General features: G+C 33.4%; 3 protein-coding genes across 8 annotated transcripts in view; 1 reads left to right on the forward strand and 2 right to left on the reverse strand.

The window, feature by feature from the left end:
• Positions 1-26090, forward strand: part of LOC145938945 (BRCA1-associated RING domain protein 1) — a 162000-nt gene that overhangs the window by 101014 nt on the left and 34896 nt on the right. The gene's annotated exons all lie outside the window — the stretch shown is intronic.
• On the reverse strand, positions 476-9712 carry LOC145938948 (NPC intracellular cholesterol transporter 1 homolog 1b). The gene is made up of 24 exons (XM_083042898.1): positions 8748-9712; positions 8393-8604; positions 7709-7839; positions 7477-7612; positions 7193-7376; positions 7105-7137; positions 6980-7063; positions 6528-6745; positions 6266-6364; positions 5983-6185; positions 5574-5774; positions 5263-5467; positions 5056-5172; positions 4565-4745; positions 4359-4486; positions 3866-4120; positions 2947-3110; positions 2596-2711; positions 2277-2419; positions 1904-2100; positions 1484-1712; positions 1111-1224; positions 816-978; positions 476-725 (listed from the first exon to the last, which is right to left on the reverse strand). Exons 1-24 carry the CDS (start codon positions 8962-8964, stop codon positions 715-717), a joined length of 3741 nt encoding a protein of 1246 aa, XP_082899024.1. The 5' UTR covers positions 8965-9712; the 3' UTR covers positions 476-714.
• Sif (guanine nucleotide exchange factor still life) overlaps positions 11209-26090 on the reverse strand; it is a 39115-nt gene continuing 24233 nt past the window's right edge. For all 6 annotated transcript variants that reach the window (XM_083042883.1, XM_083042880.1, XM_083042882.1 and 3 more), the window contains exons 17-29: positions 25836-26006; positions 25303-25489; positions 23811-24077; positions 23224-23501; positions 22903-23097; positions 22432-22540; positions 21633-21812; positions 21440-21558; positions 20903-21079; positions 20626-20813; positions 19645-20030; positions 19171-19392; positions 11209-18893 (exon numbers count right to left, since the gene is read on the reverse strand). In XM_083042883.1, the coding sequence (XP_082899009.1) occupies positions 18715-18893; positions 19171-19392; positions 19645-20030; positions 20626-20813; positions 20903-21079; positions 21440-21558; positions 21633-21812; positions 22432-22540; positions 22903-23097; positions 23224-23501; positions 23811-24077; positions 25303-25489; positions 25836-26006 (2658 nt within the window). In that variant the 3' untranslated portion in view covers positions 11209-18714. The remainder of the gene's footprint in view (positions 18894-19170; positions 19393-19644; positions 20031-20625; positions 20814-20902; positions 21080-21439; positions 21559-21632; positions 21813-22431; positions 22541-22902; positions 23098-23223; positions 23502-23810; positions 24078-25302; positions 25490-25835; positions 26007-26090) is intronic.

Consider the following 26090-nt stretch of genomic DNA (forward strand, 5'->3'; position numbering starts at 1 on the left):
TTTGCTAACCTCTTTACAAATTCTTAGGCGATATTATCATAACTTTAATTTTAAGAATAAAATACTAAGTGCGCGTTTTAAGGTAAGCATTTATATATACATTTCTATATATTTTTTCTTTTTTGCTTTTATATATCATTTCTTGATATTTATAATCTGGTAATGGATGAAAAATAAGTAGATGCAGATTTCACTATCATTTTTAAATTACAGGTATTACTATAAATTACTCGAATTCTACTAATTCTTCAATAAATACAAATATCAATATCTTTCAGTGTTTGTAGCAAAAAAGATTGGCAATAAATAATTAAAAAGATATACATAAATGTGTAGATAATAAATTTTTCTTGGCCAAGAAAAATTTATGAAAATCTATTTTTCATATACATAATGAGTAAATAATAAAAGGATATGATATTTGATATATAAAAAATTGTATTTTAATTTGCAATGATCACGACCATATGCAGCATGATTGTCACATAAATTAATGCAGAGAGCCGTGTATCGAAGCTAATAATATCATATGTATTAAAAAATACATAAATATATATGTAGAAATAAGTTCAAATTCTTCATAGAATCATTATATTATTGACATAATTCACGCGCAATTAATTATCCTATTGACAATGTCTAAACAAATGGCACGTGAGACGAATTATTTGGGATGGCCTTTCCATTTCCATGCATCCCTTGTATTGTTCTATCTCATAGGGGTCCTATAATAATAATTATCGTATTATAGTACCAGATGCAAAAAAAATAATATTAATAGTTTTAAATGACCGAGTTTTATATGTATTACTCACCCATAAAACTTAAAAATACTGGTAAAAATATTAAACCGTGCGCTGCGCCAAATAAAACAATTCCTAGATACATTCTAAAGTAAAATACTCGGAAAATTTGCGATTTCGCGAATGCCAACACCGCGATTCCCACGAATTTGGTCAAAGTGATCCCTGAGAATACCTATGATATAAGAACATGCGAATAAATTCGATATATTTCATTTTTCTAAAAAAAATATGAATTTTCTTCAAAGTTTGATAACACGAAATATATATCACGTTTTTATTTCTCGCGACACTTAATCGTACTTACAGAACTTCCCGTGACAGAAAGTGCTTCCGATGCTTTACCGATCTTTGTTATGGCTGTAGAAGTGATGTAGGAGTGCACTATATGACTGCAAAATTCTACAGAGATACCAGCTGCCTGTAAACATTAATATTTTTTTAGCATTCTCTCTCTCTCTCTCTCTCTCTCTCTCAACACAGTAATATGTAAAAAAATATTTAAATTAATAAAAATAAAAAATATATAATTATATATTTATATATAGCATTATTATATATAAATATGATTATATTATTAAATATTTATAATGATAATTATTAGTTAATTATAACGTGTGATTTTCTCATTCAAAAATAAGGTGAAAAAAAATGAACAAATTTTACAATTTAATACGAACCATAACTAAATTTACGAGAGAAACCGCGTTCAAACTGACGTTCCACCAATACATTAGACCTCCTAGATTGACTAACGTCATCAACACGGTAAAAAGAACGATCACAGCAGAAAATAATGATCCTGTGAGAAGAAGCGTTGCTACGAAAATCACGGCGAGAGACAAACCTATTGACGACAGCGTTTCGTACCAGATAGTTAAATATTGTTCGTAGAACACATAGAAAATACTAAAACCATATTAAAAAATCTGATTAATATATATAATATAAAAAAACAAATTAAAAAGATTTTACAGAAACTTACTTTGTGCGATCATAACTCACTAATATATATTTTTTTCTCTCAAAAGTATAAATATTTATTTTAAAAATCTTGAATTTCTTTCTGCAGCTCTTATTTATGGAATGATACTACTTACCTGTATGGAAATACCGTGATTTTCTGCTCGGACACCTTGACTTCGTTAATCATATTTGTGATTTTTTCAGATATTACTCTGGCAGCACGTAATGCCTCATACCAATCAGATGATTTTTTTAAAGGAGTATGATAACCCATAAAGTACGAATCACCCACATCGGTTAGATTAAACTCGTCATAGTAAAAATTTATTGCCTATTTGAAGACAAGAGTTTTTATAATGCATTTTTTCTTTTTGAAATTTTTAATTTTTGCCACTGCATTTCACGATTTTTCGTAAAGAAATTGACAAGAATTTATTATATAATAAATAAAATAAAAATTCTTTATAGTTTATTGAAATGCAATCGTTTTTAATAATATTAACTCACATCAAAATAAGCAGCTCTTCCGGCTTTAGCACAGTTTTCGTCTGGAATATCCTCTACGAAATAAGGAATATATGTCCTGAAATTTGTTTCATCCGGACGAGAGGTATTCTTGTCAATATCAATCTTGCATTTCTTGCACTGTTCTATATAAATAGTTTAATTTTCACAGAATGATATTTATTTTAATATTTATCTTAATATAATAATACATAATATAATTGATAACAGATGAATAAAAGTTTAAAAGATAGGCTTTTCAAAAATTGATATTATATAGTAATACTAATAATAATGTTATCTATATTGATACTATACTTACTATTATAATGCGGACAAAACGATTGATTGTTAGCATAATATTTACAACAACCGTCAATCGTCGACCAATCGAGATAATCGTCTATCCAAGAGGAGGCTGCTTTAGACAGATATGATCTGCAATTATTTATAGTTAAGATTCTTTCTGTAATCCTGCATTCGAAAGAATTCTCGAAAAAGATATTACGAGTCCCAAAAATCGACTAGCAATATTCAATGGAAAAATGTAAAAGCAAAATAATGATTGATAAAACTAATATGTCGCATTAAAATACATATAAAAAAAAGAGATATAGAGAGCATTGCATTTATATAAAACTTCTAAAACTATATGATTTTGAGGGATACAAACATGGAGGACTCTTTAGCAGCCGAATATATTTGCGTGTACAAAGAATCCGTATTGCATCCTTGACCGCCACATATGATATTCTGCACTTCTCTCTTGCTATAATTTAGACCTTCTGTCAATACGAAATATACTGGTGGACCCATCGACAAAAGATCGTCCATGTACTATGCAAATAAAATATAACATTTAAAGCTATGCAATATATGATATTGTTACGTATTAATGTATCAATAATATATAATTTTTGGAAATATAGTATTACGAATTCAAAAAAGGATCCGAATACTTTAATTTTCAGATAAATGTGACTTAAAATCCTTTATAAAAAATTCTTAAGGCTCCTGGCTCCTTTCCGACCATGTCGAAATCGTGACGTCAGAGGCGAGAAAACACACGCTAAAATTTCTTAGATGCCATTTCGAAATAAAAAAATATTTCGATGAAACAGCACTTCAGATGGCTTTAGCACACTCTTAAAAAACCCCGAAAACTATCCTTTTCCCTTTATAATCAATCAACAGCTGTAAAATGTAATATTATGAAGCCCAGTCCGTCTGGTCTTTGCACATGCGCAGTCATTCCGCATGTCAAAGTCTCGATCATTTTACAGATGTTGATTGATTATAAAGGGAAAAGGATAGTTTTCGGGGGTTTTTAAGAGTGTGCTAAAGCCATCTGAAGTGCTGTTTAATCGAAATATCTTTTCATTAAAAAATGGCATCTAAGAATTTTCAGCGTGTGCTTTCTCGCCTCTGACGTCACAATCCAATATGGCCGCGGTGAGCACCCAGGAGCCTTAAAGGTTCCTCATTTTTCTCGTCTTGTAGTTTATTTTTAAATGATTGCAGAAATAATTAATTATATCTTCTATTTCAATAAGCATAATATATAGATTAGTTTTATTTTTTCTTTTTTTTACCTTAAAGTATTTCAGAACATAAGAGTCTTCAGGCATCGAGAGTTTCTGATCCAATCCAATTTCGATTTGCGGTATGACTATGACATGAGTAGTGAGAACGGCAGTGAAAATCGCTATAACGATTATTCGGACCGGCGTCTTCATAAGAACCGGTGTGTAAACACGTTCGAAGACCGTGTGAACCAAACCCTTATAATTGTCGGTTTCCGAATTTTCCTTAGCAGAAATGCAGCAGAAAACATCCAGACGATTGTTCTAGGAATGCATACCGGTTATTATATTAATTATTTTAAGAATGAGAGTTAAAATTTTGTTGAAATTGCAATATTAATCGTAACATAGGATAGTTAAAAATTATGAAGTCGAGATAATTATAATGATTAATCTAATTAAAATAATAACTTGCAATTTTGTGCAGTATATATTAACTGTTATATTTTTTTATAGAGAATTTTGAAATCTATCTAAATATTCATATTGAATTGTTAATTACCTCAATTCTTCGCGAATCGAGAGATAATAAAGCTACGAAAGCCGTTATCTGAAGGAGAAAATTGATTAAAATTGATAATGAGGCGTACATCGCGAAGGTGTTAACAGCCGGCATCGAGGAAAACGCTCCTGAAATTTTCATTTTTTTAAATTATAAAGACATATTTTTTAAATATTTTTAAATAAATTTCTATCTAATATACATACCGATGAGAAAACAGAAACATTCGGATATGCTGGTGAGCAACATCGACGGTCCTACCGTACCTAAAACTTTAGCAATGTGCTCTAAACTTGATTGGTCGGCATGTCGAGGAGTTCTCTGATAGTTTTGCACCAAAATGAAAATGTTATCAACTCCGACAGCCAGCACTAAGAAAGGTATTACCTGTGAATAACAATTTGCTATTATAGATTATTATTCTTATGTAAGATATCTCCTAAACATCAGCTTTTCAATCAAATCACACTCATATTTGTATACGTATAATTAGATTCGTAATAATTATAATATTTTTTAATTTATAAATATTAGAGACAATTTGTTGAATTTAGTTATTTTATTTTAATCGTGCGCAATTACTTTATTTATTCAAATTTTTTGTTATCGTAATTTTTTTCAATTTACTTGCAAAATGGTCCAAATATTCAGCATGAATTATGTATACAGAGTTTCAAATTAATTTAATTAATGTTACCTCGATAGTGAGCAGAGTAGTTGGTACACCAGCATAGCCGAAAACCCCGAGGGAACAAGCGACCGATGCTATAACTACAATGATTCCACCGATGCTCAACACGATTCCGCTTTCTCTCTGAATTGGAAAATTATAATTGAATTGCTTATGATTCGCCATACGCGTCTCTTAATTTCGCGATATCGATGACGACGAAATGAAACTTACGAAACAGCCGACGATCGAAAGTTGAGTCTTCCCCAAAGCGAGAGCAATATAAACGAACATGACCAAGTAGCTGATAACCATCGTTATCACTTCTGCTTTCGAAGTTCTATCTAGTTCGTCCTGTATCGATTTCTCCGTCGTCCATGCGACATCCATAAAGTCTGGCCGACCATCTTGATCCCATTTTGCCATAAAATCAAGTAAGCTAAAATTTAAATAAATATTTGTGCTTAATAGATTGCACATCCATAATGCATTAATAATTATTTTTTATGCTTTTCGATTTTTCTTCTCTCTTGATTCTTACGCACCGTTGTTCCCATTTTATAACTGGCACAAGATCCTCCTCCTTGAGTGAATTTCTCACCAGAAATGTTAAAATTAATCCTGTCGCTTTACTATAATCCGCGGAATCATATTGAAATTCACCCTCTCTCAGAAAACCTCCGATGGCTATGGCGGGTATTATAGGTCCTTTATACGGCGCTAGACACAGTGGGTTAAAAGGATTTCTGAAAAATCAAAATTTTTTAAAAGTCTATTATACAAAATATTTCTTTTTAGGGGAAAGATTCAATAATTCGCCAATTAAAACTTTTACCGTAAGTTTCTTTGGCTATTAAATTATTATCTATATTTTGATTTATATCAATTATTGCTGTATGATTGATTTAATAATTGAATTAGTGGAAACATATATATAAATTTACTATTACTCACTGCATACATCTATACAAGTGATCCAAGTAGTTGGATTCATATCCCTCGATAATCTCCGTCTCGTTAAACTTTTCGATGCTGTTTTGAAAGTATCCCCATACGTTTTGCACTGTGCAGAGATCGAGAGTAACTGGTCCAGTGAATTCACTTTGTACAGGAGCATAGCAAAGTTTTTCCAATCCTTCATCAGTTTCTTGGCCTAACTGTGTGAATATCAATTGACAAGATCTTTAATTATATCTCTATTTGATAAAAAAAAAAAGATTATATTAACATACCATACCTGAAGAATTTGCTGCTGCAGATCGAATACGGCTAGCAGGAACTCTTTATTAAACACAGGTCCGAATTCTACAACTCCGTTTGGAGTATCGTGCTTTATCTATCATGTAAGAAAAATTTTTATATTAGTTTATTAGTGTAAAGATCTCTATTGAATACTTTTACTTTATTATCTACTCAGATGCAAAGATTAGAACTATCCGCTATCTATACTTATATACAATTTTGATACTGCATTATAATTATCATAATAAATATTTTACCCAATCAAGATCGACGGATTTTATAAAAATCTGCTCAGTCCGATAAAATGGCTGGAATCGACTATCGAAATAATCTTTTTCTATCCTCGACCTACTGTTTGGCGCCGCCCATATTTCTATAGGATTTACTGTCACTGGTAGATATTTGATTCCATAACTCAGACCGACGACGACGTACGAGATCGTAAATAAGATGATAATGGGATACTTGGCGAATGCTAACGGAAATATTGTTGAAATATCTTATTAATAAATATCCATTTTCTGCATATTATTTTAACACATAATTATGTGTAATATAGTATTACAAAGAAAGGATTATTTTTATCTTTAGCATTATTAAAAATGATAATTCTGATTTGAATATATAAAGTAGCTATCCGATTGTGCGATGTAATCTAATTTTATTAAAAATTGCACTATAAAAAAGATAAAGAAAAACATATAATTACCTTTTCCCCACGCAGCGAAGATTATTTCGAAGAATTTTTGGTATTTCTGGCTACAGTTTCGGTCAGTTCTTCTCGTTGGTATCCCTGAAAAAAGAAATGCAAATATATTGCAATAAATGAACAACTTGAATATGAAATAGAATTTGCAAAAATTCTACCTTTAATGACAAAAAATCGATTTCTTAAGAAAGAACATTTTTATACCTTTTTTACAAAATATATTTAATAAGCCGTATATGATACTCGCTAGAATTGTGAGTACAACGACAACTATAGCCGCTATGATAGCATAGCCGTTAAATTTGCCAATCATAAAAGTATTGTTTGAATCAATTTCTAATTTCTCGAAAGGACACGCGGTGGGGCAGTCGACGCAGCTGCAGGCTATGGATAAGTTCTGATAAAACGTAAAGATGATGAATAAGAATAAAAAGAGGAAAACACACTCTTATATTTTTATACGAGTTATTTAAAGAGCTCATTCTTCTCCAACTTACGTCATAAGCTTCGCTACAGTTTTTTGCCTGCACATTCCATGGCTCGTCTCCCCATTCGTCGGATTTATCATAAACATAGCTCATCTGGAAAGGTGTGAAAGGGTTTCCTTTGGAATTGCCCATGTACTCGTACCACCTTTTTGCGAATTGTACATGAAATTATATTATATTCACGGTCCACTCTGTCTCTCATATAATTATACACATACATGCACATTTTTTATTTACTTACAATTTTGGAGAACATTTGCTGGCCCCGTGTGAGCCACAGCCCACGTCCATCGCCAAATATCCACTGGTAGGATTGACAACATTTTTACACGAATCATATGTGCCATTAATAGCTTTTTCCGTCAGGTGGATCTGAAAAAATGTTTAAAGAAATTTAAATTTTCTCTTGCCATAATTTTTTATTAATTTACTTTTATATTTTATTGCAAATGTAGTTTAATATAATAGGTAAAAGGTGTAGTTATTCATGAAATTGATTAAATGGGTGTAAATTTTTCATAAAATTTTTTAATATAACAAGAAAGAGAAAGAAAAAAGAGAGAAAGCACAAACATGTGCAAAAAAAGTTTTTATATATATATACATTATTTTAAAATAGAATTACATACACATATAATATATTTTTAACAATACATTTCTTTCTAAATAGTTTCTTGAAATTTTCTTGAAACTTGATTTTAATTTTGTATGAATCACTGTATTTTACTTTATTTAAATTTAAATTTTATTATTATTATTTTGTTCTAGCAAGAATATTTAATCAAGTATACAGCAGGTAATTACATTTTTATGTATGTGTCTATAAATAAGTATTTTTTTCATTAGTTTTTACGTTAAAATTTCAATTTTTATAGAAATTATAAGATTTATGTTAGAGTCAAAATGCACTTATAATAAGAATTACCTCACTTTCGACGACATATTCCATGCCATTCTCCTTGGCGCTCTTGGTCACGTTTACGAATCGACCCTGCTCAGGACTGCAGGTGAGATCGCAGATCAATCGAAACATGTTTCTTATACAGGTCGCGCATCTGCCGTAAATAGCTTCGGCCATACGCATACTTGAGTCCATCGTAATGATTTGCTCGGCCTGGCAACATGTTTTTGGCGATTCTGCAGGAATTGTCACATTTCAATTACGCGTAAGCATTAATTTTTAATCGCGAGAGCGCAAAATTGTCGCAGCAATTTTTAATCGTTTCTTCGACGTTTCTGCGAACGAAAGAATTTCTTAATCGATCAATCAAGGTACAAACCATTGTTTGCGAAAAAATGCGGACACCTCCTTTGCAGAACAGCTTCGGCTTCTGTGTCATTAATCGGCTGGGCGATGATGTTTTTTGCCACACAAGTCCGCGGATGTATACCTGACATTCCGCACTGACCATACCAGGAACAATAATACTGCTTTTCCGCCGAGATCAAGACACAACATAGCACGAACAGGAGACTGAATATTTCCAGTCGCTTCATTTTGCGGATATAATCAGGGACCGTTTATTAATCGAGAGATTTATTCTGAAAAGGATGCTCTATTTGGTCCCAATAATATTCCGTGACAAAACAACGAGAATTGGACTCGCAGTTTCCAAGAGAAACTACTGTTTATTATATTATACACGTCTATCATAAGCGATAGACACTTAATAAATACTATCTCTCGACAATGCACTTTCTTAAATGAATTTTCATCTCGTGTTTCTTCCTTTTTTTCTATCTATACTGTGTAAATCTTTTAAATTCAGTTACATTAATCGTTTCAGCACGAATAGTGCAATTTCTTCGTTGTAATTTTGCTCGATTCTAATTCCGAACATCATTCAGATGCGTTTCGTCAAAAGAATATCACAATAATATATGCCACATTTACAAAATAATTTATGGAGTTTTATATTAATCACTGTAATAGGATAGTCCTCGTTTACTTCGCTTTACAAAAACGTTCTGCTTCACACTTTGCCGATTGATTTGCGATCGATCTCTCAAAGTATCGATTATATATTAATTTCGAGATACTTAAAGTTATTCATTGATGGATCTTCGATGATGCGACGAAATAAAGTGATTTCTCGTTCGTGTCACGTAACGATTATTTCGAATCGCGTTATTACTATTCGCTTCCCAGATCGCATGAACGACTGTCTGAAATAATCGCTAAACCGAATCAAATGAACCATATCAAATCGTATTTATCAAGCCACCTGACGCCCGGTGGCTTATCGCACAGATCAGAATTCAAAGAGTTGTCTTATCGATGGCGAAACATAATTTAAATGATAAATATAAAAAATTGAAACCCTTTCGATCACTTAATCAGAATTGAATTAGAGAGGTATAGACATTGAGAAAATTCATTGAAATAAAATGCATAACACAGTAATGCGTTTTTCATATTAGCATTATTTTCATTTTACATACTTTAGGAATATACAGCATGTTTTAGGATTAAACATTCTAACTTAAAATATACGAAAATTAGAATCCCAAAATAAATAAGAAAGTTTTTCTATATAGAGATATATCCTAAATGCCTTGTTTAAGAGATTGACATCTTTTTTGATTTATTAAATTTTCTTATTTATTTCCTAAATTTATATTTTATATTATTTTAAAAGACGTTTAATCCTGAAATATCCTATATATAAAATAAGATTGTTACGTTTGCGACATTTAAAACTTCTTCTATGTTTTATTTCTATATTTTGTATATTTTTATTTATAATTAAGACGTTTCAAATCTTGTGAGAATGAGATTTACTATTCTCGTAGAGAAAAAAAATAAATTTTTTTAATATTTATATAAAAGATTTATTTAGTAAGAATTAAATTTTTTTATTTGAACAGTTTAATCATTTAGTTTACTCACCTGCACTTTTTACTGATCACGATTCAATCAGAGATTATCGAACACCTGTGAGTTATCGGTATCTCGTAACTTATACGAACTAAATAATATCGTAACTAGGACGATGTTTCCACATCGGGCGCAAGCTTCAGAGGGGCACAGTCAAAACGATAAAATAAAAAGTTCGAAAAAAATGAAAAAATTTTTGAAAAAAAAAAAATATTTCTTTGCAGCAAATAAACGTCCTTTTTAGTTTAGAAATTCAATTTTTTTATTATAGGTCTTTAGGAGAGAAGGGGGGCACAAAATGTTGAGCTTGCACCAGGCGTAACACAGGCTAATTACAGTATAATATACTAAATAATATGATAAATATTTTTTATATCTATTTACACATTGCACGTATCGAGTAATGTTTGCTTTGAGAAACAAGACGCAAAATATTAAAATTCACACCAAAAATCTCGAATAGTTTCATCGACTCTTTAATATTTTTCTCTTACTTTTAATTTTATAAAATTCATATTTCTCAAAAGAAACTTGATAACGTTTGTGAAATCAATTTTTAATGGATGCTTGAAAAATATGTATGCGGTAAACAACAATAACTGCAATAACTAATATAACTTGATGCAGCACGAAATGAATTAAATTTTCTTATAATATTGATCGGTAATTCGCTCGTGCATATAAAGTGATACCAATAAATTTAATACATTGATAATAAATGGAGTAAATAATATCAGCGCGATAATTCTATGCTATACAAGCAGGAAATTTCGAAACATCAATCTGTATATGTGTTTGTCATCGATAACGGAGATGATATGGGAAGAAGGGGGCAAAGAATAAAGAAAGCGAGACGCGACCGCTTCCATAATGAATAATCATATTTTAATGACTCAATGATTGTACAAATGGATCACTCTTAAACGTCTCCGCATACAACCGAGGAACAATAACAACAAATATAGCAATCATCGTAATCATAATATATCCATTTACGTAATAACGTATATCGTTTACGTAATAAGTGAGAAAACGTAAAGGGTTTTTCTTTTGTTATACTCTCTTTGCTTACCATATATTTCCGCTCGCATACGTACAATATTTAATCTCATCCTTGGTTCTCGCAATTCGTTTTACGATTTTACAATACAAGGAAGAGATTCTTCTCTCACTCTCTCTCTCTCTATCTCTTTTCTTATTTTATATCTCTGCCCTCTCTTTTCTTTTTTCCTGGAAAGACTCGTTACATAGTTATACGTTATCTTCGTTTTTTCATTTCGTTATTATCCGCCCCCGCTCTTTCCCTCGACTTGTGCCCCCTTTCTAAACCCCTCTCTTTTATATATATATATATATATATATATATATATATATGTATATATATAACTCATCAATCTCATATTTCTCTTTCTCAGTCTTCCTTTCATCTCCTTACTCACTCTTCCTTTTTTCTCTTTCGATCTAGTATTCTCGATGTCTCCAATAAATACCGAAGGTATCGCCCTAATCATATATCCCCAAATATTATTATGTTCAACGGTAGCGATAAAGTTTATATATATATTTATCAATAAAATTTCTGGAAGAATGTCAATAATCATACAATAGACGATCAATCGTTCGACGATCCACTGCGTACCCGGGGAAGGGCGAAAAATATGACACTTGGTACTAGGCCAACTATTGGGATACGTCTCCGAGCTAGAGTGTCTCGACCCTGTTCGATATTTTGTTCTCCGTTCCGACTCATCGTCGAGGAAAGTACGTAAATGGGAGTAAATCGCTAATAATTGTAAATCGTAAATCGTAATCCGCTCTTTTAGTATTCGTGTGATACCACGGTTTTCTGATAAGAGGGTCGTTCGATTTTTCGATCGCAAATTTGCTCGATAGATATCTGGTATTATAAAAATTTCTTGAGAGTACTTTGTGATTTTTTGATAATTATTTCATCGTCCACTTTTTGTGGAGCGTGACATTGTTATTTTTTTATTGCCTGGAAAAGGGCTTATAAAAGAATGCATGAAGAATACGATGAATATAATATAGTCTTTTTGAATGTAATTTTGAATGTAATATTGAATAAGTTTTGGAAATTATTTCACGCTAAATATTTTACGTGTTTTTCTAAAAATAATTGATTAAATTAACTTTTATTCTATTTCATCATGTTTTTTTTTTAATTCTTTGAGATTTCTTAAGCAAAGAGATAAAATAAAAAAACACGAAGTGCACTATCTGCTTAAGCTGGATTAAACTGACACCTGGCCGATAAAGTGACGGTGACGAGACATTTTTTACGGATACATATACGTGGATTAAAGATAAAGCGCGCTTGCATTTCAAGAGGCAAGAATATTTCCTACATTGTTTTTCAGACATTCATATCTGATCATCAATTTATCAGAAGTTTAACAGAGATGGTGAGATAAATCGATTTATCTATATATACGATGTATCTATCGTATTTATCGCAGAATCTGTGAATGAGAGAGCAGTTGCAATGATATCCTAGGATACTCTATATGTATAATATAGAGCGTCTTTGTAGAATTATATAACATTTGATATTGCGATAACAGCTCGATTACTGTTATTCGCGCAAAAGCGCATTCCTCAATTACGCACTTTCCTCTGTCTGTGTCTCTCTCTCTCGAATGTCCTCGTAGATCCTTCCAGGAAGGTACGGGGGTCGAGGAGAAAAAGAAACATCTACTCTCGCTCGGAGGCGCGCCTCGACAGAATTTATATAATAAAATTTATATTTAGTAGACAATGCAATAATTCGAGCAACAGAAGGTCCTCCGTAAATTCTTAAATCTGCACGTGTGTGTTCTCGCCTATAGTAATTAGTAAGTAGGTATCTTATTATTTTTTTTTTCGCTGTCAGATCTTAACCGATGTCTTATTAGATATATTTTGTGTCTTTGTATATATGTACGCTTGACTGTACGTGACTGTGTCTATGTGTCTATCTATGTGTATGTATCTGTTCCTACCATCCTCTTTTTTCAACTTTGTGTCAACGAGTTTTCAAAAGAAAATTAAAATAAAGCCGAAAACTTCAAAATTGTTAAAAACGATCTGCTTCAATTTTCCTTTATCATTGAATCATACAAAGTGTAATTTTTTGCGTAATAATAAGAAACATTATCTCGCCACGTATAGTTTTACTTTGTGTATCATTATTAAAAATATAATTATATAATTTTCTCTATATATATTCCTTTTTTCCATTCAGACAATAAGTTCAGGTTCTAAAGAACTTCTTCGATATAATAAACAAAATTGTTAAATTTGCGTCACAAATAATCATTCATGAAAATCAAAGTGTAAAAACGCAGTGTTAAATTGCTCAAATTATTCGAAATAATAATTTTATCATTCTCTTGTTTAATTCCAAAAGTAAATGTTCATCTGTATAAATATTCATCGATGGTTTATTAGTATTCCAGCAGTAATTCTCGGAATTCTTATCATATTATGTGCGTCAATTGTGCTTTTCTTGGTATTGGGCATAATTTTCTGTCAACGATTATATATCGGTTATTATTAATTGGGAAATTCACGCGATTATCAATCGTGATATTCCAGCGATAAATCTTGTCGAGATTTCACCTTTCGACTTTTCAATTCTCACGCTTGAACACTTTATTATAAATCAGTCTGGTATTAATCCTACTAATTATTGCTATACGACAATTTTGGCACCAGGTTTGTCATGCATTTCCGAACGTATTCTCAATAAATAAGAGAAAAGGAGATGTTTTCCGGCTTTTGAAATTTTTTTACCCGAGATAAACTTACGTCTTTAAATGTTGCAAATTTACAGTTAAATTCTCGTTGACATTTCCGTTTTTTGAAAGATATTCTTGCGTAGGATGGCAGATCTTTCGCATATTCGAGTTCAAACGAAAAAAAAAAAGAAGAGATTATTCTTGGACGATTCATCACACTCGTGTTTCAAGTTAAATCTGGCAAGATCGATCGACTTTTCTGTATATAAAAACTTATAAGACAAAATCGATTCTCATATTCTTGACTGCCTAGTTCTTTTTCTTGATAATATAGCTTCAACTTTTTGTATTTTACTGATAACTTGGAGATAATTTATAAAATGTGTATTATAAAATAGGCGGTTCATTTATAAAACATTAATATTGCATAAATTTATACAATTTAGATAACATATATGTATATGTTAAAAAAATGTTATCATTGCAAATATAATAAATAACATAAAACGTAAAAAAATCACAAAAAATATAAAATTAGAAATCAATTGGCAGTCAAGAGTCAAATGTTAATGAATTTTTCCACTTAATGCAATTTCGCAATTTCGTACATACGTATCGCGGAGATCGTAAGAAATTTGTGTTAAAGCACGCGCGATTAAATACGTGTAATGCGTATATCGAGAGATGGAAGCAATATTACAGCGTAAAACATTGGTAAATTCGTTATGGATTAAAATTCACGCGACTCGTACAATCCGTCACGAGGAAGAAAGAAAAGATCAAACCTCTTACCCTGGTTCTTATTCACCATCTATACAAACACTGTACAATAATATCTCGGCATAGCATTTCGTTATATAATTAGTACGCGTATAAGTTTTCTTTGGAAATATATTAATAATTGACGCGATCCTCTCACGAATGTCAGATCAACTTTTGTGTCAACGCGATCGTCGACGTTTCTCGTCAAGCATTAACGTGGAAAATTTTACATCTCTTTACTTTACGTTATTACATACGTTACATATGAAATAGTCGATCGATTTCAGATTATCAAAATGGTCTCTTTCTTTCTTTTTTTAGATGTTACGCGCATTTGCAGCACGATCTCTCTCACTCGTCGATAATCTTTTATAATGCTATATAAATATCGCGTCGCGTATAATATTTTATATTATTATAATATACGCTATTATAATACATATTAAAATATTATACTATCAGACGTTTCTTTTCTCGCTTTAAAAACGAAAACGCATCCGTTCCAGTCGCGGATCGACGCTTCGGACGACAACATGTGGAATGTGTGCGTGTGTCAGGTATATCGGTACACTATCAAATCCCATCAATCGGCAATTAAATCCTTATTTGTCCATCATCGAACGACGATCATTGGCTCGAAGCGTTGAACGAAGACGTTAACGATCTCTGGACTATATAATTCTAGGACTCTCTTTCGGTATACTTTTACGGTACTATTAGTTTATTCCCCTCGAGCTTCGCTAATTTGTCGTTTCAGATATCATTTCGATGATTATCGTTATCGTTATATGATTATCGAGCAAGACCGATGCAAGCGGTAGCGATTGAATAAAGGAATCGATACCGTGACAAATTTTGTCATCTCTACGTCATTTCAGCAGAATCTACATAGCTTGAGGCATCTTCGATCCTAACGAGACTAACGTCGAGGAAGGTCTAAGCTCGTAATTGATGATTCCGGGTCCGCCAGTTGGTTTGCAATGATTAACGCTTACTTTTTATAAACTGGAACCGTACGAATCAAAAGGAAGATACCAAGGTTTGGAGATTCCTCGAGCGAAAGTTCTTCGCGAGAGGATCGAGGTGCCTGAAGCATCGGCAGATCCGTTCCCTGTTTATTGTCCTATTCAGGAAACAAACATTCGTCACAGAGACTCATTAACATTCCCCGTTCGATAGAAGATCGAGTGGTGAGATCGATTATGTCGCGCGTGCAACATCCACTTTCCTCGAATATGCTTACATATCTGATGATGCGAAGGGATAGAGTACCTCTTTGAAATACGTTCTCGGAAAATATTTCGATTCTCCGAGAATATTTCCCATACACTTTCACCCTCTCTCGAGAAATGTTCTCCAAAATGTATATTCCTAGAATATTTTGAGAATATTTCGTCCTCGAAATGTCTCATCATCACTTTCGCATCACCAGTCGTTGTCTACATGTTACTCGCGTGTACATGTGTATGTGTGTGTATATATATTTTTTTATTTATATATATTTTTGGTTGTAGGTATACGTCTATGTGGATACTTTCTGTCGTCTAATTTACACGTATTAATCCCTCGATACCATTCTTAATTTATCGTAATACCCATTAACAACGCGATACATGTGTCGGGTTTATCGTGAAGGGTTCCAGTCACCGACACCGTCGATGCATCGTTCGCCGTCCCTAATCAATGTTATAATATATACGTTTAAAGTCGAGTGTGCGCCTCTCTTCTCTCTCTCGCATCTCCCTCGCGTTCATCCCTCACTTGGGTCTTGAAATGCATCTCGTCGTTACGCCGACGCATCTCACCTCGCAGCTTCGGTCTCGAGCACTCTGACCATTTCTCACTCTTTCTCTCTTTCAAACATTCTCTCGTTCGTTTTCAAACGCTCTCTTTTGTATCTTAAGTAACGTTAAAAATAAAGTCTGCTATATTGGCGAGGATGCTCGACCCTGAAAACAGGTTAACACGCGGCGGAACATTTTTTTTTCGTTTTGTTTTTGTTTTTGTTTTTTTTTTAAGGGAAACCGTGGACGACGTTACAATGCAATTCACAAACCCACCCTCTCCCTTTCGCTCACATAATATTTCGCGTGTATAATATATGTATACATATAATTTCTGTGTTCTGTTTCATCTTAATTGATTTCCTTTAACCGCTAAAGACTTACTCGCTACGCGCATGAATCGCTTCTTCGATTACTTTTTTTTCTTAATACGGATTTTAAATCTCTCTCTCTCTCTCTCTCTCTCTCTCTCCCGCTATTCGTTATCTTTACGTTATCTGGCGATCGTCAATGCATGGTGCGTGACGCGCATCACGACAGTATTATATAATAATAAAAAAATGGAGAAGAGGGGTCACAATGGTGGAGAACGATGAGAAACAACGTAACGAGCGCGCTAACGCGCGAGCGCTCGATCGCGATCGACGGTAATTATATAGTGACGATAATATCATTATTACATTATATACAGAGTCGATAATTATCTCCCCGCTGATTATCATGCCGCCGTCCACGCGGAAGGGATCGAGAGGATCCAAGGACGGAGCCTCGATCACTGGCGATTCTCGAAAAGGCGACCAGATTGCGTCTTGTAAACTGATTAAAATTATAGTATCGAATTGGTATTAAATCAAGAAATCGCAGGATATATTAAAGAGAATATGCACTTCGGCAACAATCTGACCCACTCTTCCAAGATTCTTGCAAGCACACTGCACCAACAATCTTGATTATTTAATTTTGTGTGCGACTCTTGGTTGCTCTCTTTCGAATAGTTTTCCTTAATATTTTATATTAAGCTTTGAGAATGTAAATGTATGAATATTGAAATTTTATGTCTTATTTAAATACACTTATTTGAAAAGTTGGTTATAAAACTGAATGTTATAGCTGAAACCTTCTGTAATATTAATTGCAATATAAACATAGAGAGAAACACGAATAAAAGTAAAAAATAGACTACTGAAAAAATTACATTGTAATAACTAACAAATAGTAATTCTAGAATATATCTATAGAAAAAAAATATTATGTCTATACTAATAACTATTATATTAATATTTCAAATAGAATAAATAGTTAATAATCAAAATTAAAAGATACAACTGACTGCACTTTCTTTTATATTAAAATTAATTAAATGAGGAAAAAATTGGAACGTATGTTAAAACAAAATACCATCTATTAATCGAGTGTTTTAAAACTCAGATTCTCGATCACTTTGACGAATCTTTCGCGATCGATGCAACGATTTTAGCATTCATTAGTGATTAAATATTCGCCATCGAATTATTTAAGATTAGCGATCTGCTCGGGTTTCTACATCTTTGAGATCATAAGTTTTGTAATCAAAATTACAAACCATTTTAATTTATAACGTTCTGTACCTTATTATAATTAATAACATAATTGTATAAATTACATTTAATTTTTTTGTGCTTGAATGTATTGAGCATATAACAAGAAATATTGTTCACAAAAAAAAACAAAATATTTTTAAATTTCATTCTATATAGATTTCCCAGAACGAGATAGAAGCTCAATCGAGCATCTCGCTGTCTCTCATAAAAACACACGTTCACATGCACTCAAGCAAGCACATATGGATATTCCTGCTGGAAGACAAAACGAGGAAGAGAGCAGAGGGAGAAAGTGCAGTCTTTTTCATGAATTTCCACGTGAACGGCGGACGCGTATCTCTCGCGTGTCGATATCCTGACAATCGCAATAATTGGACAATTATCTCTGTGTATTACGCTTGGTAATGGTGGTGGTGGTGGTTGGATGTCGGTTGTGTTTAATGATGATGTGGTAGAACTTATAACAATATTACCTCGTTAGCGAGTCAGCCTCGATATTATTCAACTTAAACATGATTATTAAAGTTAGGTTGTTGAGCACAATTGTTGATTTCTATCAGAGATTTTCGGGAGGCGCTGTGGCTCGAGCTCATGTCCGCGAACTCGCCTGCCGACTTACCCTTGCGCGGCAATGTGGTGGCCTCCCCTAGGGAGGGTAGCTCCCGTGGTTTCCAGATCGGCGAACCTATCATCGCGATATGTTAGAGATCAATTCATTTCCGCGCAATATGTCTTTTGAAGAAAACGGAAAAATTAATTTTATTATAAAAATTGTATAACAAAATTCGAGAAACTATCGCGTATTTTTGTAATTACAATATAATTATTTCTTATTATTACTCTCATCGCTAGAACTGTTCACAAACAACTCTTAATTATTGAATAACTTTGCGATACGATTATCTGGACAGGTTTCTCTCGGTAGAAAGATAAAAAAAAATATCGATAACCAATACACTCACCAAGTTCCTTGACGGTAATGGGCTGGTAATTCTCGGGTTGATGGGAGGACTGGATCAATCTAGCCTGGCTGCCAGTGCTTCCCGCCGAGATGGTCGACGTGGTGCTGAGCGTCAGATGATTAGGTGTGCGACCGAGATTTGTCTTCTTTTCGCCTAAAAAAGCCTGCGAGTCTTCCTCGCCTTCCGACTTTGTACCCGAATCCATTTCGACTTTCATCTCGCCTAAGCATCACAAAAGATAACACCGTATTCAACATTTTATCAACAATGACATCTTTAATTATAATCGAATTGCACTCGTATTATCTCACATTTTTATCAGTTTTCTTAAAATTAATTTTACTTGTAATAAATCTATAAAAATTAATTTATACGTGCGTATATAACAAAATTATTATTATCAAAAGAGAATTTCTCCGAAACTATAACAATAAGATTAGAGAGTATCAGCCGAAAAGAGGCTTTTCGTCTCACCGGAAGTGTCACTTATGGTTTTGCTCCTGGAACGAAACGTTTGCTGCTGGACGACCGGCGCGTCCTCCTGGTCCTTATCCTCCGAGCTCTCGTGCTCCACCGGCTGTTTGGAATGACTGTACTTTCGCTTGTGCGAACTGGCCAGCAGTTGCTGTTTTATCGCCTTCTTCGAGAGCGTGCCCGTGGGCATGCCGCCGTTTCCGTTTTGAGCTTGACAAGCCTGGTGCTTGTCGAATTTTTCCACGTGACCGGTCGACATGCGCGGGGCCATCGATATCGGAGTGTGACCCAAATTCTGCTTCGTCGAGGGTATGCTCATATTTCTCACCGACTCTCGAATGATCTGCCGGATTGTCTTCAAGAACGCGTTTCGGAATTCCGTCGTACTGTAAGCAAAAGTTTAAGCGAAACGTGTGATAAAATAGTCGCATTTCATCATTTGAAAAAAAGATGTTATTTTGAACAAACAACCTTGATTAAAAGTATGCAAGTATATGAGTAATCTATTTCAGATTGTTCTTGCACATATATTTGAAAGAAGATAAGATCTTGTAAGATAAACTCTAAATCAGAAAAGAGAAAGAAATAGATATATAAAGAATTTTTTTATTGGGAATTGTGAAAAAATAGCAGAATATTGATTTGCGAAAATGAAGAAAATTTAATCAAGACGTGATTAGATGAGACTTAATCTCATTTATCCGCAATTTATTTCCAATCTGACAATATTGTCAATTTTCGCGTTCAATCAATAATATCAATAAAATTGTGTTCACTACATAATCAATTGCAATTACGTATCATAAAGTACGATCATAGTAATTATTAATTATCTATCAAATATGGAAGTGGACCTATTTCTAAGAAAAATATGTTATCAATCTATGATACATATTTCAATGAGTTTATTGGTTCATTTATATATCTATTTTAATTTATAATTTAACGATTAATTAATCAAAGTAGTAAGATTGAAAATACCTGTTGGAGAGCACGTATACTTTCTCTGATCTCCTCTGTAATTGACTTCTTAGATGAATCAGTTCCCATAAGAAGTGGGACTCCATGTCTTTGGCAGAACTGGCTCTGACCTGGACTTCCGTCACCGGAATCAGCACCTGATAACGAATGATTTCCACCTCGCTGGAGTTAGCTTTAGTCGAAACTCCCTGAAAAATGCATGACACAGATTCTTCGGTATTACGAATGTTGCAAGAATTAATATAGATAATTAATTAAATCGAATAGATGCACTCACCATGAGTTTTTTCTTTTGTCTCAATCTTTCTTTGCATAGGAACACGACGGCTGATTTAAATACGAAGCACATCGCGTGTAACTCGAGACCCTTCTTTATCTTGCCAAGAAAGTCGGAAATATTGAGCCACTCGACGCCGCCGTAGTACAAAAGATCGCCTGGACTTAAGTCGATCGGCTGCCGAAAGATTAATGTCTCAATTCGAAATATTCTAACATCGTTCTAATAGCAAATTATTATTTAAAACATATAACAAATAAAAATATATAAAAATAATATAAGTTAAATTTTAGTATAAAATCTAGAAAATATAATTATTAGGCATCTAGAAAATAATTATTAATTATTATAATAAAAAAAATATAATATTATTATAATATAAAAAAATCTCAAATTTTTTACGTAAAATATTAGTTATAATTATTTGTAAATATATAAAATGATTTAAATTTTATTTCTAGATAAATAAATTATTTAATATAATTATAATATTTGTTATATAATTTTGCTTCTAGAGAGGTGTAAAAATTGACTTACCTGTTTGCAGGATTTTTGGTGTTGTCTAAACAGATGATCGAAAATAGCTCCGTACTCTTCGTGAATTCTTTGCATCTCGTTTATGTGCTCCGCCACCTTTTCCATGCCTTTGAGCGCCTCTGCAATTTATACGTTCGCGATTAAGCTCCTGATGAACGCTTGAAACTTGTTCATTACATAGCGCAATAATTACCGATCAAATGTTGGTGTTCTTCGCTTCGTTCATCAGTGAGATTTCTAAGCTGCTGCAACAGCAGCGGATATTTCAGTATTCTTTGTATAGGTTTTATCAAGTACGATTCTAAAGTCGACGAGTGTTGCTGCCGAGGATTTCTCGCTTGCAGGAACTCTTGTAAAGCTTGATTTCCCTCGTCTGAAATTGTCAATTATCCCTGATAATTATCGGCAGATTGCTTCGTGTTTCATCGAGTTTTATCGTAATTATATGAAACGCAATTTAAATTAAAGAAAAAATTTATTCGTCGAGTTAGAATCTGCATTTCTGGGACATGCTGTACACATTATATATATATGTATATCGTAACGAATATTATGAATAATATGTCCAACGCAAAATATTTATTGCTCCGCATCACACTAAATTATTATTTAAAACGAATGAACCAAAACGAACATATATAATATTTAATTAGCAGCATTAAAGATTCAAACGACGAAATAAAATTTCGAGGAATAATAGATACGAATGTGGAATATGATCCAATAATCTTTTTTGAATGTTTAACGTGATACAGCCTCTACTTTATGACCGCAAAAATGTCACTCATTCGCGGAAGGTTGATGTGAATAATAAATCGGAAACTTTCCGGGAACGACATATTTATAGAGAGTACCGAGAGAGTGAGGTTGGACAGTTATTCCTGGCGAATGAATTATCGATCGCGAAGGATCAGGCGTGTTGACGCGGAGGAAGAAATCGCCGAAGGTCATCTCTTGCGAGAAAGAGATGTATACTTTAAGAGAAAACTTACTTGGATGTAAAACTTTCTGAGCCTTTGAGTGACTGGCGCAAAACGAGCTGTATAGCTTGAAGTGATTTACGTAATATAAGAAGGCACTTCCAATGGAAAACAGGACTCCCTGTTAACAATCGTAAAAAATGTACGTATATAAATTCAGCCCGGAATGCCCCTTCTTGTTCAGGTATATGTTATCAGTTTTCGATATTACTGGCGATATATTTGAGCTATTAAAAAAACAACAATACCTATCGATATTTTGAAAGAGAGGTATAAGAATTCTGACAGTATTTAATATATAATTTTATTCTAACATATATTTATTGTGCTATAAGAATAATAATATCTAAATGTTATATCGCTTCAAAAATATAATGAAAGAAAATTGCCAGTTTGATTTTTTTAACAACATTTTGCTTAATAGCTTATTTAATTCCGACTGATTATTATTAATAAGAGATCAAGTTAGATCGAAAAGCATACCTTAAATTGACTCGGATGATCGAAACTATTGAAATCGGCCTCCATCTCGATGGCGTGATCGAGATTCTGCAGGAACTGTCGTTGAAACGTGACGATTTCCTGAATATTACCAAACAGCGCGTTGATCTCCGCGTTCGACAGGAAGGTCTCGCGCTTAAGGGGTTCCAAATAGTTCTCCAGCAAATTATTTAAATTCTGCGAACAAAAAAAAAGCAGAAGAAAATCGATTAAATCCACTATATATACATCTATTTCTGCGTCTATCAAAAATTGCCTCTCGTATAATCTATTATAATTGTACGAAAAATTGACTTTCATTACCTTTACGTAAGTCCGTTCAGTCTCAATCAGTTCTAAAATCACTTTCTTCAGCTTCTCAGCGTCGCTAAGCTGCCGGCTCGGTGTGAGAGCTTGCGAATGGGAACTGACGACGCTTCCGGTGGGACTCGATTTCCTAGTCTCCCCCGGAGAACGACAGATCCCTGTCACCTGTTCAGCAGTCTTTAAAAGATTTTCAATCTCGAATGAATTGGTGCGCGAGGTCTGTTTGCTGTTCTCCATGTGAGCGGCCGAGCATTCCTGCATAATGTTTTCCTTACCTGGCAAAGTAAGATATGCGTCATAATTTCAATGATAAATTTACAATTTAATATTTATATTAATTATAATAATCTCATACAAAAGTTGTATTACTATTTATGGCAGATATAATTTATTATTACATAAAGAAACAAGAAAGTAAATTCGGCTTGATTGAGATCTCGTTTCATGGTCTTCTTGTGATCGTGATCTACTTTCGCGCTCTATCCACGCTTTATTCTCATTTATTTAACAAGCCCGCGTATTCAAAAATAAACTACGGTTCTTAATGTGACGAGTTTTACGAAGGATAGTGCAAAAAAACTCACTCCATCCGGGTGCCGGCACAATGAGACCGGAAATCATTTCCTCGCTGATGACTGGCGGATCAGTAGGTGGCGGCGGGCAGACTAGACTCTCGATTATATCATCAGTGACTCGCATAATACCAGTGAGATCAGGTGGCTCCGTCCTGGAGGATCGCATCATCATACAGAGACCCACCTCCTCTTGTAGGACACTCTCCAAGTACATCATATCCAGGTCGCTCACAATGGCGCCGTTGATTACCATAATCTCATCACCCTTAATGATTCCTGAAAGAATAGCGTCACCAAGGGTGGCATGAGAATTCGAAGAAAAATTTACAAGGGGTTGAAAGGGAATTTTTTCAAGTGTGTAGAATTATGCGTTTGTTCTCAACAACGAAATATTTGTGACGAATAATGTCATAGATTGAGATAATTAGCGAAAATATAATTTGTTATCGAATTTATTAATTATTTTAACGAAAATAATTAACGAAAATTTTTTGTGTTGCATATAGACAGCTGTCCATATATTTTTATCACTGTGATTCTCGACTTATCCCGTTGTTCTCGAACTTATGAAGTGATAAAGATTTATTAGCGCGGACGCGACTATTATAGTGTTTTACGATTCTTAAGTGTAACTTTAAATTCACTTCGACTGACATTCATCGTGTTTGCTTTGCGATCCGCTTGCGAAGGCGATCATCCGCTCGGCTCGGTATCTTTCGCAACTATAATAAGTCGCTCCCTTCGGCCGTGCTTTACCAGTAAGCTGTCAGGTAAATTTAGACATGCGGAAAGGCGGCGCTAAATGTCATGCTGATTCGTTTGCGCCTGCGGCCCTAAGACCACATCCCACCCCATGTACACGTATAATATATATTTTTACTATATACATATTTCTTTTTTTACGCGCTTTATGCGCGCTTCATTTAACAACGTAAGCATGAGACTTTGCTCAACGAACAAGTGACGAGGCGCGGAAAATCGATGACTTTTCAATGGCGTCCTTGCGCGTCCTGGCACTGACACGGTCTAAAAATTTAATATGGTCAGACCTCGCTGTAAGTCGTTCTCTAAGATTCGCAAGAAGTTAAATCGAGAATAGAAGAAAAACGAGTGGGAATATTGTGTAGCTTGTGAAACTTGTGTATAACGCAATGCTGTTTTTCGTTTCTTTGACAAAATTTTAGATAATGTAATAAAACTTAAACCTGTTCTATCAGATTGACCAGCAGAATTGATTTGTTTCTTTCCTATATGGTTCTAGTAAAGAGAAAATTGAATGAACTTTTTGATCAATTTAATACGTTACTTTGTGAAATTATAAGATTAATCAATATCGTACAGAGAATCAATAACGTTTAAATAATAGAGATTGATAAAAGTATAGAATAGCTAGTAAATAACCAGAAATAAAAAAAAACCTTGTAACGATCGAAACTTTTAATCGTTGCGCTTGAGGGACGTTTATTTTAGTTATACATTGTCCTAGATAAGGGGTGCTTACCATTTTGCATAGCGACGCTCTTGTCTTCCACTCTACTAACGTAGCAACAGAGCTCGTCCTGTCTGTCGGAGTTTTCTATGAGTTCGGCCTCGACGGAGAAGCCCCACATTTGCTCTAAAGTATTTCTTTGCAATTCCACTTGATATAAAATCTTGGCACAGACTTCCACGATTTCGTGCGTATGCAACTGCATGCGGCAAAAAAAAAAGATGACGTTATCAATATTAATTCTCGCTATATTTAACGTTTTTAATTACTTTATAAAACAAGCGATAGCATTTCTTTTTCTAATTAATAAATTTATTCTTATAATTGGACTCAAGATAATTAATCCCTCTATATATTTTTAAATAAATTAGTTTCAAATTGCATTTCGAATTATGTTCTTAAAAATTTTGCACAATTAAAGAGACTAAAAAAATATGATAATTATTAAAACATTTATTATATTTTAAGCACCCACAATTTTTCAGACATTTTTAAATTAAAGATAAATTAATATAATTACTTGAATTTATCACTGTCTGACTTACATAGGTTTCTATCAAATCAGTCCTATGTGGCACAAAATAGTTGTGGTCCTCCATATCTCGGCGCTTCTTGACGCGCACAAAGTGCTCCATCGGATTGAGATTTTTCCTGGTGCACGCGCTTGCCAGAAACTCTTCCACGGTCATGGCGTCGCGCAGGAACACCGACACGAGCTGAAACAGCGAACGGGAAACACCGGGTCGCGTTCTTCTTACCCTTATCTCATTCTAAGTGTCTCGTTATGGTAGCACATAGAA

Source organism: Prenolepis imparis, unplaced genomic scaffold, assembly GCF_030444845.1.
Source record: "Prenolepis imparis isolate NDT839.2.m4 unplaced genomic scaffold, iyPreImpa1.0 SCAF_7, whole genome shotgun sequence".
NCBI classification, from domain to species: domain Eukaryota; kingdom Metazoa; phylum Arthropoda; class Insecta; order Hymenoptera; family Formicidae; genus Prenolepis; species Prenolepis imparis.